Consider the following 16,943-nt stretch of genomic DNA (forward strand, 5'->3'; position numbering starts at 1 on the left):
GACAAAGTGGACACAGCTTAGCCTTCTAACTGGCAGGAATGGGAAAGTCCTCTAATTAGGACTTCATTTTTTTTGTTTTTTTAATGTAAAAACATAGGATGATCATGTCTTTTGTGGCCAATGAAATGAGAACAGCCCCCTCCATCCTGTCTTTCAGGAAAAAAACTTAAGTCATGGTTATGGGACCAAGCATTCGAGCAGTAACTGTAGCAGTGCAATAATGAGAATAATTTACAATGATTAACTAATGGGGTGACCAACTGGCAAACCTTAGTTTCAACTAGCCAATGCTAGTTTCTTGGACTCCTGTTAACTGCAGTTGCCAGTTCTAACTAAATACATTATGATTTTCTGGAAATCAGGAAGTTATTTATGAAGCAGGGTATGACAGAAGAGAGCACACATGAGGACAACAAGGGCTCATTGACATCATGTCAAAGCATGACCTGGCATTGTATCTCTGAACCAAACCACATGCTCAAGTAAAAGCTAGCCCAAGCAGCAAGGGTTTTAAATGGATTTATTTGTTCATTCTTGACTAAAGGAAAGTCAAAGGGAAGAGTGAAATTGCTGAACTACGAGGGTTATCCAGAAAGTACATTACGTTTTGGAATTTAAAATGAACAAAGTATAGGAGAAAACATTTACCATATGAAGTTGAAAGCCACATCCAAATACCACATCTCACGTAGTCGCCATTCAAATCTAGGCACTTACCATAGCGATGAATGAGCTTGGAAACTCCTTTCCCACTAAATTCTGCCGCCTCCATCCTCAACCCTTCCCCCTTTCCACAGCTGCGCAGCATCACCAAAATGCTGCGTTGCCAGTCATGCCCTCATTGTTGGAAAAAAGTGGTTGAGGACGGAGGCGGCAGAATTTAGTGGGAAAGGAGTTTTCAAGCTCATTTGGGTGTGGCTTTCAACTGCATATGGTAAATGTTTTCTCCTATACTTTGTTCATTTTTAATTCCAAAGCGTAATGTACTTTCTGGATAGCCCTCGTACAACACCAATATGTTCAACTGGCCCTGGCCTTAATAATAACGATTGTGATTGTTGTTGATATCATCATCATCATCATCATCATCATCATCACCACCACCACCACCACCATTGCTTCAAATCCTACTAGAGGTATTATTTAGCTTAGCAATGTTTCCGTTTTCATCAATAACTGTGTGTATGTTGCAAATACTTAAGCCTTAACACACTTAAGTCTCAACATACTGAATTTTGTTCCCCCAGAGGAGCAGGGGGTTAAACCACTGAGCTTCTGGACCTGCGGACCGAAAAGTTGGCAGTTCAAATCTGGGGAGCGGGGTGAGCTCTCACTGTTAGCCCCAGCTTCTGTCAGCCTAGCAATTCGAAAACATGCAAATGTGAGTAGATCAATAGGTACTGCTCCAGTGGGGAGATAACAGTGATGCATGTAGTTATGCCGGCCACATGACCTTGGAGGTGTCTACGGACAATGCCGACTCTTCGGCTTAGAAATGGAGATGATCACCAACCCCCAGAATCGGATACGACTAAACGTAAAGTCAGGAGAAACCTTTACCTTTACCTTATACTTAATTCTTACAGCCTTTTTTGCATTTTATTTCCATTTGACCTCCTGCTAACATTTTTCTCAGCAAAATGTGCATATATTCAATTATAGATAACACTTCACACATCTAATAAAATCAATACAACTTTACAAAAGTGTATGCTGTTAGCTGCTTCAAGTGTCCTCACTACAACAAAGAAACACCACTGCTCCTCCTTTCTCTACTCAGTCTCTCCTGGGAAAAGAAATGCTCTTTGTTTTATTTATGTCAGGGATGCACTTATCTTTATTTCTGCCATAAACAGACATGACCTTGAATATTTTACAGCCACCTCACCAAGGGCATAATTTGTTGGCCTTGCCCTTGAGCGTAAAGGTGCTCTTTTTTGAACTTTCAGTATGGCAAAAGCCAGTAATTACTGTTACAGAATAAGACAGGGCTATACAGAGAATGCTTTAGACAGAAACACATTTCTCACATCAGACAACAAAGAGGAGGATGACGAGCATCTCCATTTCTTTTGACTGCTCAATGCAGATTCCACAGATGTTTGGGACAAGGCCTTTCATCAGAACGATAACTTCAAAAACTTTCCACACCAAATGAGAGTTGCCAGATATTGATGGTAATAATCAGAAGAGTAGTCAGTTATTAATTATTGTTGGAAATAGTAACATCCCAAGCCTCTCAGTATTTATTTGTTAATGTATATATTTACTAACCTGTATTCTATGTATATGCTGATTTTCCAGTTTGACTGTACCTCTTTGGTATGGGAGGGACTTTAGACATGTGATTGTACTGAGCATGCTCAGACTCAGGACTCCATTTTGTATTCACTTTTGCATCAGACCTCAGTGGAGATGGATGCATGTATGTTACTGTTTGGACTTCAATATAGAAGTATTCTTATGGACTACAGTGAGTAGAAGTATACTTAAAGACTATGGACTATTGATTAAGAATGATACCCTGTGTACTCAACACAGAGAAGCTACATCCTATCTGTAACTGAACTTCAAAAAGAAATGTGTCTGCATGGTACATTAATACAAGATGTTTATGAGTAAACAAGATATATTATTTTTCAAAGAGGATCTTGTTTTTTTATCTCTGAGTGCATATTTTAAACTTAAAATTTAAAGGGAGTGTATATGTTTTGGGCAATTACAACTGCAATTACAATTACAACTGCAATTTCAACTTTAAAGACATAATTATCCTCTGCTAACCAAATATATTTTTGTAGTGACATCTCTTTGTCTTTGCCAGTTCAAAGACACAGTTCTTCAGTTTAACAGCTGTGTACCTGTGTGCCATTACATGAATGCTTATGAATATCACTTGTTCAAAAGGGTTGACTTCTAGCAAGGTCATGCTTTTCTTGACTAGTGGTTTTCAAAAGGTGGTCTCTACATGTTCATGGAGATTCACATTTGCCAAACGGATATGACATCATTTTTCCTTTTCCACAAAGTTATGATTGCCATTTATTTCTAAAAGAGACTGAGTGCAGTTATTTTCCAATATGTTCCAGTAATTCTAATACTTTTCATCTCATTCCTGGCTCCATCTTTGTTTTAACAAATAGCTAAAGCAAATGGATCATCAATTTAAGCAATGCTTGGAGGACTTCTACCCTTCAAGTACAGCTTCAACCTGTTTTGGATGTTCACTGAATGCGATTAATTACACCAAGGTTGCACAGTTAGGGGTCAGTGAATAGGTTGAGTTCTGGCTTGGACATTTCTCAAACAAGATAGACAAGGGTGTGCTAAACAAAAGTCTGGAACTAGAAAACAGACACAGTTTTGCAAACCCTCTCCCTCTTTGCCCTCTTAGAGCCTCCCTTCCCAAGGACTATAAACAGATTGTGAGTGAGATCTTGAAATTTTTTTACTCGTGAGCTTGCTTCACAAGTAGGTTTACATCTACACTCACAAAAGCTTCTGGGTCTAAGATGGGCGTTTGTTCCAACTCCCAGCCTACCGACACTGTTCTGTCATTTCAGTTCTATAGATTGAAGGCTCTTCACTTTGCATAGTTATGACACTATGATTCCACTTGCAGCCATGTTTTTTCCCCTTTGGAAATCTGGGGTCAATAGAGGAGCTCTCTGGTTGAAGACTCTCAAATCCCTATATAGCCAATCACAGGATTTCATGAGATGTTGAAATTGCAGTTAAACTGGAATCACAGTGTTAAAATAGCTTAGTGTGAGAGGGTCCCAGGCAGTGGTTCTAAGAACAGAGAATCACTGTAATTACAGAGAATGGGATTCTGGACTTGGATACAGATCTCATCTCAGCGTTCCTCCCCCTTACAATGAAATCTGAAATCAAATTTCAAAACACAAAGGACTGGAAAAAAAACAGCATATATACAGTTACTTACCAAAGCATTAACATCTTCTGTTTTGTAGATTAACATACGTATTTCATCAGGATCACCGTTGAAAATTGCTTGGACCAGCGGTGGCTGTAAAGACGAAAATGAGGGAAATATATTCACATATGCGTCCATTTATTATTCATAAAAGATAAAGGTTTCCCCTGACGTTAAGTCCAGTCGTGACCGACTCTGGGGGTTGGTGCTCACCTCCATTTCTAACCCGAAGAGCCGGCATTGTCCATAGACATCTCCAGGTCATGTGGCCGGCATGACTGCATGGAGCGCCGTTACCTTCCCGCCAGAGCGGTACCTATTGATCTACTCACATTTGCATGTTTTCTAACTGCTAGGTTGGCAGAAGCTGGAGCTAACAGCAGGCACTCATTCCGCTCCCAGGATTTGAACCTGGGACCTTTCAGTCCGCAAGTTCAGCAGCTCAGCGCTTTAACACACTTCGCCACCGGGGCTCCCTTATTATTCATAATTATATCATATTTTACTGTATCCATTTCACAGTGATACAGACACCCTGTCAATTCTATTAAAAATAACAGTAGTGCTTTATTAAATGATACCAACGGCAGGGTCAGGATAGGACTGAGTCCAAATCCAGCCATGGTAGGTTGCATTTATCACCTTAGAATGCCATAAGTTGAGTTAAGGAGCCCCCGGTGGCACAGTGGATTAAACTCTTGTGCCGGCAGGACAGCTGACTTAAAGGCTAGGTTGCTGACCTGAAGGTTGTCGGTTCGAATCCAAGCCCGGGTAGAGCGCAGATGAGCTCCCTCTATCAGCTCCAGCTCCATGTGGGAACATGAGAGAAGCCTCCCACAAGGATGGTAAAAACATCAAAACATCCAGGTGTCCCTGGGCAATATCCTTGCAGATGGCCAATTCTCTCACACCAGAAGCAATTTGCAGTTTTTCAAATCGCTCCTGACACATACACACACACACACAAAATGTTGCCTAGTCTGGAAACTAGTAAAGCAGGAAGGTAGAACTCTTTTGCTCAATGAAAGCAGAACAGCAGGTGCCTAATTAAAAGCTTGAACAACTTAGGGATTTCACATTATCTGGCAGTCACTGAGGAGAATTCCACACACAACTCTCCTTGGTTCCTTCCTTCCTTCCATTGGTTAGAGTGATTTCTGATGGCTGAGCACATACAACACACAACACATAACAGTTCTTAGCTAGATCCTAACCTTAGTCACCACAAGTGGTAGGAAACGTCTTAGGCAGTTTATCATAGAACCAGCCAATATATCTGTTATCTTCCAGCTCTTACAGATGAAATCCAAAAGGCTGCCCAGGGAGCTTCTGGGTCTGAACAGGAACATGAGAGGCTTCCCTCGCTCCTAGAATACTCTGCATTACAGGAAAAGCCAAAGAACTTTGTGCCTTGGCTTCTAGAAATGATGCTCCAACATAAACCAGTAAATTTCCCTCCCTTAAATCTATATATATAAAAGGCTTTTGGCATCATGGCGACTCACAAAACAACAAAACCCAACACTCCCCAAACTCTAAAATTGGCAACACAATCCATCATCCCTGCCTCCAGTAAGATACAACACAATCACACAAAAAACACAATCACAACACCAAAAAAAGGCCAAAACCCACAACAGGCAATGTACGCATGCGCGCGGAACTCAAAGTATTTTTCGGGACAGCATGGCTGCCCAGGATCAGCTCGCTCCCTCTCTCAGGTCCCCCCTCCTTCTCTGCGAACCCTTACTAGATGCCTCCTGGTCCTATGCTCATCTAACTGTATGGTTATCAGTAGGGGTGGCCCTCTAAGACCCAGCAAGGGGGGATGTGTGGCCTCTGAACCTCAAGGAGTTGTCCACCTTGCTCTAAGGGTGGCCCAAGGCCTGCTTAACTTGCAATGTGGTCCAAAGAAAGCCAGCACGAAATAATAATGAAGAAAGAATGTCATACAAGTTGAATACCTCTAGTCCAAAATACCGTATATACTCGAGTATAAGCCGACCCGAATATAATCCAAGGCACCTAATTTACCACAAAAAACCTGGGAAAACGTTGACTCAAGTATAATCCGAGAGTAGTAAATTTCAGAAATAAAAACATATACCAATAAAATTACATTAATTGAGGCATCAGTAGGTTAAATGTTTTTGAATATTTACATAAAGCTCAAATTTAAGATAAGACTTTCCAACTCTGATTAAATCATTATCCTCATCTTCTTCAGTGTAAATGTGCTTATGTATCATTTTAATAATAATAGAGTAAAATAATACATGTAATAATAATAATAATAATAATAATAATAATAAATAATACAGGAAAATAATACAGTACATGTTATAATAAAAGGTAAAGGTTTTCCCCTGACGTTAAGTCCAGTCGTGACCGACTCTGTGGGTTGGTGCTCATCTCCATTTCTAAGCCAAAGAGCCGATGTTGTCCATAGACACCTCCAAGGTCATGTGGCCAGCATGACTGCATGGAGCACCGTTACCTTCCCACCGGAGCGGTACCTATTTATCTACTCACATTTGCATGTTTTTGAACTGCTAGGTTGGCAGGAGCTGAGGCTAACAGCGGGTGCTCATTCCACTCCTGGGATTTGAAAATAATAAATGTAATAATAATAATAATAAGATCAGAGTGAAATAATAAATGTATTAATAATAATAAAAATAGTGTAAAATAAATGTAATAGTAGCAACAATAATAGAGAAAAATAATAAATGTAATAATACCAATAATAATAGGGGAAAATAATAAATGTACCATATATTCTCGAGTATAAGCTGACCCAAATATAAGCCAACCAGGACCCTCACCCAAGTATAAGCCGAGCGGGGCATTTTCAGTCTTAAAAAAAGGGCTGAAAAACTAGGTTTATATTCGAGTATATACAGTACTTGGGACCAGAAGTTTTTCAGATTTGGGGAGATTTTGGAATATTTGCATATACATAAGGAGACATATTGAAGATGGGACCCAAGTTAGAACATAAATTTCATATACACCTGATACACATAGTCTGAAGGGCAATCTTTAAAAATAATGATGGAGCTCCTGGTGGCACAGTGGATTAAACCGCTGAGCTGCTAAACTTCCTGACCAAAAAGTCAGTGGTTCGAATCCGGGGAGCAGGGTGAGCTCCCGCTGTTAGCCACAGCTTCTGCCAACCTAGCAGTCCAAATGTGAGTAGAATGTGAGCAGTGCAAATGTGAGTAAATCAATAGATACTGCTCCAGCAGGAAGGTAATGGCAATCCATGCAGCCATGCCGGCCACATGACCTTGGAGGTGTCTGCGGACAACGCCGGCTCTTCAGCTTAGAAATGGAGATGAGCACCAACCCCCAGAGTCGGACACGACTAGACTTCATGTCAGGAGAAAACCTTTACCTTTACCTTAAAAATAATATTGTGCATGAAACAAAGTTTGTGTAAATTGAAATACCAGAAAGCAGAAATGTCACCATCTCAGTCATCCAGGTGAATATTTTTTGGAGTATTTGGGATTTTGGAAATCCGGATAAGGGGATGCTCAAGCTGTATGGCTTTGCGGTGCTACAAACTCCATTCTGTTGTGCTTTGGCTCCACCAACACATGCTCTAACTCTCTCAGCTAATATAGCCATTGGATGGACATTCCTTATGAGTCATCTGCCTTTCAAAGGAAAGGCTGCTGACAAACCCTTAAAATAAAGCATCTTCAAAGCCCTTACCTAAGAAGTCTATTAATTACCTAGTAATAATAGGACTTGAAGACCTATAAATTACATTTGATATTTTAGTCAAGCTTCTTCTGAGTCTATCAGTAGTGTACACTGCATAAATACAGGTTCGCATCTGCTTCCAGAGCTATTTTCGGCCAGGAGCTTGGCTCCAAGAGGGCTCATTTCCATTTTCCTTTATATAGCCAGACTCCTGCCCTCAGGGTTGCTAATGTTTCCAGGTGAAATAGAGGCCATTTCCTGAAATTCCCTGGAAGTGGGCCATTCCCCGACCACAGCAAATTGCAGCAACTGGGCTCTGCCTTTTGGCAACAAAATAGTCAACATTTTTCAAGCTCATCAGACATGAGCATATTATAATGAGCATTTGAAAAATGTGTGTGTCACCTCTCAGAATGAAAAAAAGCAAACGGCAAAAACAACGTCATGTCCCATATTGAATACTTTTTTCTTTTAGGGTGAATTCTATCACAACTACTCCCCATTACTGCCACATAAATCTGCAGAAGTTCAGCTGTAAATGGGAAGAAATTAAAATCAAATCACAAACCTATTCACACTGTCTCAATTTCTAAAATTTGCTGGTGAGGAGGGGTAGAAATTCAGTGGGAAAAGTTTCGCTACCAAATCTATACAAATAAACAAGTCACTGACGGTGCTTTTATTATGCCACTGTATTGCCTTTTCCACAGGGGTTGCCTACATGACATTGTTGTTGTGACGAATGTTGTGACGAATGGAATTAATTATATATACGTTTTTGTTGTGACGAATGTTGTGACGAATGGAATTAATTATATATACGTTTTTAAGGTTTTTATAATGTGTTTTAACAATATTATTAATGGATTTGTCTATATTGTTTTGTTTTTATGATTGCATTTTGTGCATTAATTTTTGCCAATTTTTGTAAGCCGCCCTGAGTCCCCTCGGGTGAGAAGGGCGGGGTATAAATGTTGCAAATAAATAAATAAATAAATAAATTGTGTGCCTTCACAAAGTTTTCAATTTCTGATGAACTTAAGGCAAACCTATCACATGATTTTCTGAGGCTGAGAGTGTATAACTTGTGTAAGTTGACCCTGTGGGTTTCTATGGCCAAGCAGAGATTTGAACCTTGCCCACCAGAGCTGTGGTCCAATACTCAAACCATTATACTACACTACTGCCCATAGGAAAATGTTCTCCATTTGCAAGCTTCCAGTGTTTTTCTACTACTTTCTCTTTCCTGCTCAAGAAAAAAAAAATCCATATTTATTTATTTATTTATCGTGTCAGAAGTGAATTGAGGATACAGTTGTTTTTTTTTCGTGTCAGGAGCGATTTGAGAAACTGCAAGACGCTTCTGGAGAGAAGGACGTTGCCCAGGGGACGCCCAGATGTTTTGATGTTTTTACCATCCTTGTGGGAAGCTTCTCTCATGTCCCCACATGGAGCTGGAGCTGATAGAGGGAGCTCATCTGCGCTGTCCCCGGGTGGGATTCGAACCTGGCAGCTTTCAGGTCAGCAACCCAACCTTCAAGTCATGAGGCTTTAACCTAGGTATAACACAGCCAGGCAATGAAGCTGCAAGGCTATTCAGTCCAATTCAACCAGGCCAACAAAGGATTAACCTTGGTAGAAGGCAGCCAGGCTTTGAAGCAGCGATACTACTCTGTACTATTGAAGCTGACCAACCAAAGATCCTGCTACGTAGCAAGCAGGCAGACTTGGAAGCAGCGAGGCTATTCATTGCAATTCTAGCAGCCCAAAAAACCATTCTCCTAGAACGCAAGTACCCAGCCTTCCAAGCAGCAAGCCTATTCCATTGTATTCCAACTCACCAAGCAAGGATTCCCATAAAAAGAAAATGGCTAGGCTTTTAATGCTGCAAGGCTATTCACTGCTATTCTATTTGGCCAACAAATGATTCCCATAAACCACAGCAATGCCTGGCCGGGCACATATACACACACAAATATACATACACACAGAGGAGTGGCTGAATATTCAGTATACTATCAAGTCAGCAGATATCTAAATTAAATGCAGGAAACTGTATTAAACTAAATTAAATGTCTGGTCCATCTAACTCAGTCTTGTCTACAGTTACTGCCAGTGATTCTAACGATTTCACACTAGGATCTTTCCAGGAATCTGGAAATGTAGGGATTAAGTACAGGGCTATTTGTATGCACAGCACATAATGTAGTTTGTACTCAATACTTAATCAATTTCCATTCACACTTGCTAAATGTGGTTACAGCTCTGGTATAATAAACACATTCAATACAACGTGCATCTCTTTCTAAACATTTTTAACATGTTGGATTTGTCATTTTGTGGGTTTTTAACATAAAGATGCAGCCGTAGCCAATTTGCTGACAACTCCTCTTTAGAAGCCACCACACAATATGCTAATGGAGAAAACATGGATACAACGAGATGCGACATGGGCTTTGGCAGTGATATTTGGCTTAGATTAGACAGAACTTTGAAACCTATCCCCAAAAGTCTCTGGGAGCTATAGCTCAAAAGGATAATAGTTTCAGGTTCTAAGAAGCAAAGTGGAGAACCAGCATGGAGAAAGTAGCAGAAATAAAACACTGTCTATATCAAATGTCACTTCAGGGAGCACTACTTCTAAATACAGGCAAAATACATAATTTAATGTGACCCTGAGATTAGGGATACATCTACACCAGTGGTTCTCAACTAGTGGGTCCCCAGATGTTTTTGGCCTTCAACTCCTAGGAATCCAGGCTGGTATTTCTGGGAGCTGTAGGCCAAAACACCTGAGGACCGATAGGTTGATAACCACTGCTCTACACAGTAGGATTAATGCAGTTTAACATCACCTTAAGTAACATGGCTTAATGTTACAGAATCATGGGAATTTTAGTTTTACAAGGTCTTGAGCCTTCTCTCAAATCTCAGGATCCCATAGCATTGGGCCACAGCAATTAAAGTACTGGCAAACTGCATAATTCTACAGTGTAGCTGCACCCTGGGTGCTACAAACAAACAAGTATCCTGTTACACCCCTAGGCAGCGAGAGAACTGAAAACCAACACAGGGGCCAATAACAATATAATATCTTTATTAAAGCAAATAAAGTTCCAAAAGGAAATAAGCAGCAAAGTTGAACAAGCAACTGACCTTTCAGCAAAGATCTAAATTGGTCCAATAAATGAAAGTCTTATGTCCGATATTAAAGTCCAAAGTCCAGAAACCGAAACACACTCAAACTCGGCTTGAGTATTGAGCGGGGAAAAGGAGCAAAGTGGCAAAGAAGAGTTCTCTGGAGTAGATGTCCAAAAGCAGGATTTCAGGGCAAGGCATGAACTGGATGTGCAGGAGCTGGAACGCAGTCCAAGCTAGGACAAGGAGGTAGACCGGCGCCCGGTCTACTCAAGAGTAAGCGCACCTTCAGGCCGCTTGGATTTCTAGAGTTGGAGACGATATTACTTCTCAGTAAGAAGTAAAGTTGACACCGCAAAGGAAAGTTCCCAGCGCAATACTTTTATTGCAGTTCATAAGCTCCCCCAAACCAGGTGCCTGACTCCCCAATTCTTCCCAAGAGAACTGAGCTTGCCATAGTCACTGTGCCAGGTGCCTGACTCCCTAATTCTTCGCAAGAGAACTGAGCTTAGCCATAGTCACCACGCTCCACTAATCTGGAGCTTCTCCTCAAGCTTTGTCTCTGCGACCTCTCTGTTTTCAAAAAGGCCCTGCGATCAAACGCTAACCCATCCGGAGAATCTGGGAGAGCCGGCACTGTTTCAAGGGCATCCTTAATTGGTGCTGGCTCAGCAATGTCAATAGAAGGCATCTGGAAAGGAGTTGAATCTTGCTGACTTGGAAGAAAACCAAAGTCTTCTTCGTCCTGGTCAGCAATAGTCACAGGGTCAGGGGCCAAAGGTGCCTGAGGTATCACATATCCATTTCGATTCATCAGGGGACTCGAAAGATTAAGAGAGAACCGGATTTGTGAAATCAAGCACTGGTAATACATACCCCGCCGCATCCATCTTGTCCTCATAGTGTAAATTACTATAGTTAACTAAAGTGGCTCAGAGTTAATGTAACCCAAGAGTCTCTTTCTCTCTGCACCCCTCTCTTCAAAGTATCTCCAGTGGCCCACTAAAAGCCTAAGAGAACATGTTTTCCATTTACCCTGCCAGATGTAGAAAAGCCAGCAAGAAACCGAAATCACAAACATCCTCATCTGTGAGCCATTTGGCTTTCAAATCCCCCTGGGGTTCAGCTCACTTTTCCCATCTGGCTGGTTGAAAAGCATGTCGGCTGAGAAATACTCTTGAGAAATAGAACCCAAGGCAGAAAGACAGACTTCTCTACTCCCCAGCTTCCTGTTATGATAAAAGGGTGCAGTTCTAAGTTTCTTGCTGTCTTTGCACCAAACATTTAGATCAAAACGAAATTCATTTGCATAAATCAGGAATACAGAGAACCATTTCAGCTTCAGTAGTTTACTAGACCAAAGAATTCCGGGTCATTTGAGCCACATAGTCAACCTTTTTTTTATTAATTGCTTGTCCCTGCTTGTAATTCTCTGCCAAATGTTCTTTTTCAGATGTAATGACTATGGGTCACAGCCAACTGCACAAAAGAAAGCATCATTCCTTCTTTTCCACTGCATCTTATAGCGGCTGTCTTGAAAATTCCTAGCATAAAGATACACTCCTAGGCTTTCCCCTGACGTGTCCAACTCTGGGGGTTGGTGCTCATCTCCATTTCTAAGCCAAAGAGCTGGTGTTGTCTATAGGCACCTCCAGGGTCATGTGGCCAGCATGACTGCATGGAGCGCCCTTATCTTCCTGCTGAAGTGGTACCTATTGATCTACTCACATTTGCATGTTTTCAAACTGCTAGGTTGGCAGAAGCTGGGGCTAACAGTGGGAGCTCACCCCGATTCCCCAGATTCGAACCACTGACCTTTCGGTCAGCAAGTTCAGCAGCTCAGAGGTTTAATCCGCTGTGCCACTGGGGGCTCCTATAGAAAGTAATTAAAATGAGTGATTATATCAACACAAAAAAACAGAAATTGAGTATTATATCAGCCATGGGCTCATTTCTTATCTTATCTTAAACAACTCGGTATTATGATGCAAACTGGTCGCTACTGTAACATCTATATGCACAGATGTCTATTATGATTGATTTTGAAGAAGAGTGTTACAAACCTTGAGAATATTATCAAGACTTTAATAAGACTACTTTATGTACCAATAATTATATTTGTTAAAATTGGACATTGAAATATGCACTTATCTGTACAGTTGGAATATATAAACTGATACCACAATCATAATATATAAGTGACTATATCACTTGAGAAAGTATAGAACTATAACTTACTTTATATTATAGTATATACCATACTTTTCCTTTTTTCCGTTTTGCCGCTACTGTAACATCCCAAGAAATGAGAGATTTTGTGTCTGGGGAGAACAAATAGTGGAAGATATCGAACATTTTTTGATTGACTGCCCAGCATATGCTGAAGTTCGACACAGATATTTACATCCATCTATATATATAAAAGTTTTTGGCATCACGGCGACTCACAAAACAACAGAACCCAACACCCCCCAAACTCTAAAATTGGCAACAAAATCCATCATCCCTGCCTCCAGTAAGATACAACACAATCACACAAAAAACACAATCACAACACCAAAAAAAGGCCAAAACCAGTAATGTACGCATGCGCGTGGAACTCAAAGTATTTTTCGGGACAGCATGGCTGCCCAGGATCAGCTCGCTCCCTCTCTCAGGTCCCCCCTCCTTCTCTGCAAACCCTTACCAGATGCCTCCTGGCCTTATCCCGGCAGGCCCCGGCCCCTTCCTTCTGCCCATTCAGGCTGCACCCGGTCTCCTCCGGGACCTCGGGGCCCACACCTTCCTGCACCCATGGGCCTCCCTATCGTCCCTCCACCGCCGGACCTCCTGGCCCCGCCCCCTCCACGGCTTTCCAACTCCCAGGGCCATACCGACGTCCATGGGCTTTCCGGCCTTCCCTTCCAGGGCCAGAAAAGGAAAAGCAAAAGGTAAGCAAGGGTCTCCCTCCTCCTCCTGCTCTATCTCTTCCTTTGGAAGAATTACCGCTCCCCCTTCGGCCGCCCCATAGAGGCAAAGGAAGAAGAGGAAAAGGAGGACGAAGGGGAGGAAGAGGGAAGGGGAATGGGCTTCCCGAGCGGGAGGAGGGAAGGGAAGGAGGGGGTCACACTCCCTCCCCCCCCTCCCCTCCAAACAAAATATAAACAAAGGTAAGGAAAGACCTGACAATAGAACACAAGGTTGGGAAACAACGAAAAACAGGACGAGGAATTACAGGAGGGGCTTTCTTCGGGAGGGGGCTACCATGGGAGGGAACTTCTACTATTCTTATTCTTATTGCCATGCTTTCTATATTTTGTAATATATATATATATATATATATATATATATATATATATATATAATACAAAATAATAAATACAGCCAGACATTGGAGCTGCAAGGATATTCAGTGCAATTCAACCACACCAATAAAAGATTAACGTTCGTAAAAGGCGACCAGGCTTTGAAACAGCGATACTACTCTGAAGCTGACCAACCAAAGATTTCCCCTAGGTAGCAAGCACCCAGGCTTTGAACCACTGAGGCTATTCATTACAATTCTACCACCCCAAAAAAAATTCCCCTAAAAGGCAACTACCTAACCTTCCAAGCAGCAAGCCTATTCCTTTCTATTCCACCTCACCAAACAAGGATTCACATAAGAAAATGGCCAGGCTTTCAGGCTACAAAGCTATTCACTGTTATTTTACCTACCTAACAAAGAATTCCCATATGCCACAGCAAAGCGTGGCCGGGCACAGCTAGTTACTATCTAATTTTAGGTCCCCCAACAGAAATGATCTTCTGACAGTCCTCTTGCAAGGACAAGAAAGATCCACCATAATCAGAGTAAGCCTTTTTATCCTGAAAGCTATCAAGAAAAGAGCACATTTCCTGAAAGAAGAATCAGGAAAATAAGATTTTGACGGCAAACGGAGTCTCTATGCTTTGGATCTGGAAGAGGTAGAGTCAAATCCACACAACAACTAAACCTTTACCAAGTTATTTTATGATTATCACACAGTAGTCCTTCTTCATGTAAGACAGGAATCAACACTGATCTTCCTCACAAGTCCAATGTGGGAAAGAAGGAACATTGGGTTGCTGTCAGTTTCCCGGGCTGTATGGCCATGTTCCAGAAGCATACTCTCCTGACGTTTCGTCCACATCTATGCTATAGATGTGGGTGAAATGTCAGGAGAGAATGTTTCTGGAACATGGCCATACAGCCCAGAAAAATCACAGCATCCCAGTGATTCTGGCCATGAAAGCCTTCAACAACAAACAGAAGTAACATTATTTGTACTGAAGATCAATCCTAAGGTAAATATACACTTAGATAGAAAATAAAGGTCAACTTTAATTAAGTAGTAGCAAGAATGTGTTTCTGTTGTTGTTGTTGTTTTTGTTGTTGTTGTTGTTGTTGTATGCATTCATGTAGTTTTCAACCTATTGTGACCCAATGGTAAATCCATCACAGTTGGCGAGATTTATTCAGAAGAAGTTTGGTATTTTCTTCCTCTGAATCTTAGGCGCCATGCCCCCACCTACACTGCCATACAAAATCCAGATCATCTGCTTTGATAATCTGGATTATGTAGCAGTGTAGAGGGGGCCTTAAACATTAGGGTTCAAATTCTCGGAAACCCAAGGCAAGTCACATTTTCCCAGCCTCAGAGGAAGGCAAGATAAATCTCCCTGGCATACATCTTGCCAAAGAAACACTGGGATAGTGTTGCTATAACTCAAGAGTTGACTCGAAAGCATGTAACAACAGCAAACAAGGACACAACAATCCTTGTTATTCTCACTGGCACATCTATTTTTAAATTAATGTTCCATTTTCCAATCTTTTTTATTTGATGCACTGTGCACACCCAACAACATTTTAAGGAACAAAAGTCACCCTTAGACGTTGTACTGATGTGGTTTCTTCATGAAGTTTCAACTCCGGAAACTCTGACCTGAGGTTTCACTCTTCTCTGCTTAGTTTCAGTGATAACAGGAAATTAATGCAAGGTGGTTTTCCGTAACTGAGAGATACAGGCTGAGCATTTCGTATTTACCCTCATTGTGCCGCGTGTGAGGCTCTGCTCTCAAGAGCGCCATAAAAACAAAATTCATTCTTTTAAATGCATGTGCAGAGAATTCAGACTACGGCATTAAAGAAGCCATATTACAGAATATTAATCTCCGAACGATAACAGTTTCAGGTAGCATTCTCTGAAATTGTTACTGTTTATTTCTTAAACCCAGTGCATTTAGTCAGGAAGTGAAATTGAGCTGGGAGGACATTATGTTCATCTCACAAAGGACTTGCATTTGTGAAATTCTAACCATGCTTACAATGTGCTGAATGTCAGGTATCTCTAACAATGCTGAATTATTCTCTTAGGCTGGATCTATACTGCCATGTAATCCAGATTATCAAAGCAAATAATCCACATCATCTGCTTTGAATTGGATTATATTGTTATGGACAAGTTAAACATAAACCAACAATGTCATGTGGCGACTTAAAAAGCCAATGGGATTTTGGCCTGCATAAATAGGAGTCTAGCGTCGAGATCCAGGGAAGTCATGCAACCCCCCTATTCTGCCTTGGTCAGACCACATCTGGAATACTGTGTCCAAATGAAAGGAGATGTTGACAATCTGGAATGCAACTAAAATCAGGGGTCTGGAGAACAAGCCCTATGAGGAGTGGTTTAAAGAACTGTCCATGTTTAGCCTGCAGAAAAGAAGGCTGAAAGGAGACATAATGGGAGCCATGTATAAATATGCGAGGGGAAGTACTAGGGAGGGCTGTTCAGCAATGGAACTCTCTGCCCCAGAGTGTGGTGGAAGCTCCTTTTTTGGAGGCTTTTAAGCAAAAGCTGGATGGCCATCTGTCGGGGAGGCTTTGAATGCGATTTTCCTGCTTCTTGGCAGGGGATTGGACTGGATGGCCCATGAGGTCTCTTCCAACTGTAGGATTCTATTTATGTTTTACTAATTGCTTATTAATTATTGTTGTTGATTCAACTCTAGGATTCTATGATGATTGGTGCAGCCAATGAACTACAGTGAATACTGTGTGGGTCAAACCGGTGAAGTCAACAAACAGAAGCAGTTTAGATCCCTTAAAGTTCTTTTTTTATCTTAAAACAGCCAGCACATAGCCTGCCTTTAACAC

The 16,943-nt window shown here is 41.4% G+C and overlaps 1 protein-coding gene across 9 annotated transcripts in view; it reads right to left on the reverse strand.

Annotated features, from left to right (window-relative positions):
• ankrd44 (ankyrin repeat domain 44) overlaps positions 1–16,943 on the reverse strand; it is a 226,283-nt gene that overhangs the window by 122,232 nt on the left and 87,108 nt on the right. For all 9 annotated transcript variants that reach the window (XM_062969143.1, XM_062969141.1, XM_062969142.1 and 6 more), the window contains exon 2: positions 3,947–4,030. In XM_062969143.1, the coding sequence (XP_062825213.1) occupies positions 3,947–4,030 (84 nt within the window). The remainder of the gene's footprint in view (positions 1–3,946; positions 4,031–16,943) is intronic.

The sequence above is a fragment of the Anolis carolinensis genome, chromosome 1, assembly GCF_035594765.1.
Source record: "Anolis carolinensis isolate JA03-04 chromosome 1, rAnoCar3.1.pri, whole genome shotgun sequence".
Lineage (NCBI taxonomy): Eukaryota > Metazoa > Chordata > Lepidosauria > Squamata > Dactyloidae > Anolis > Anolis carolinensis.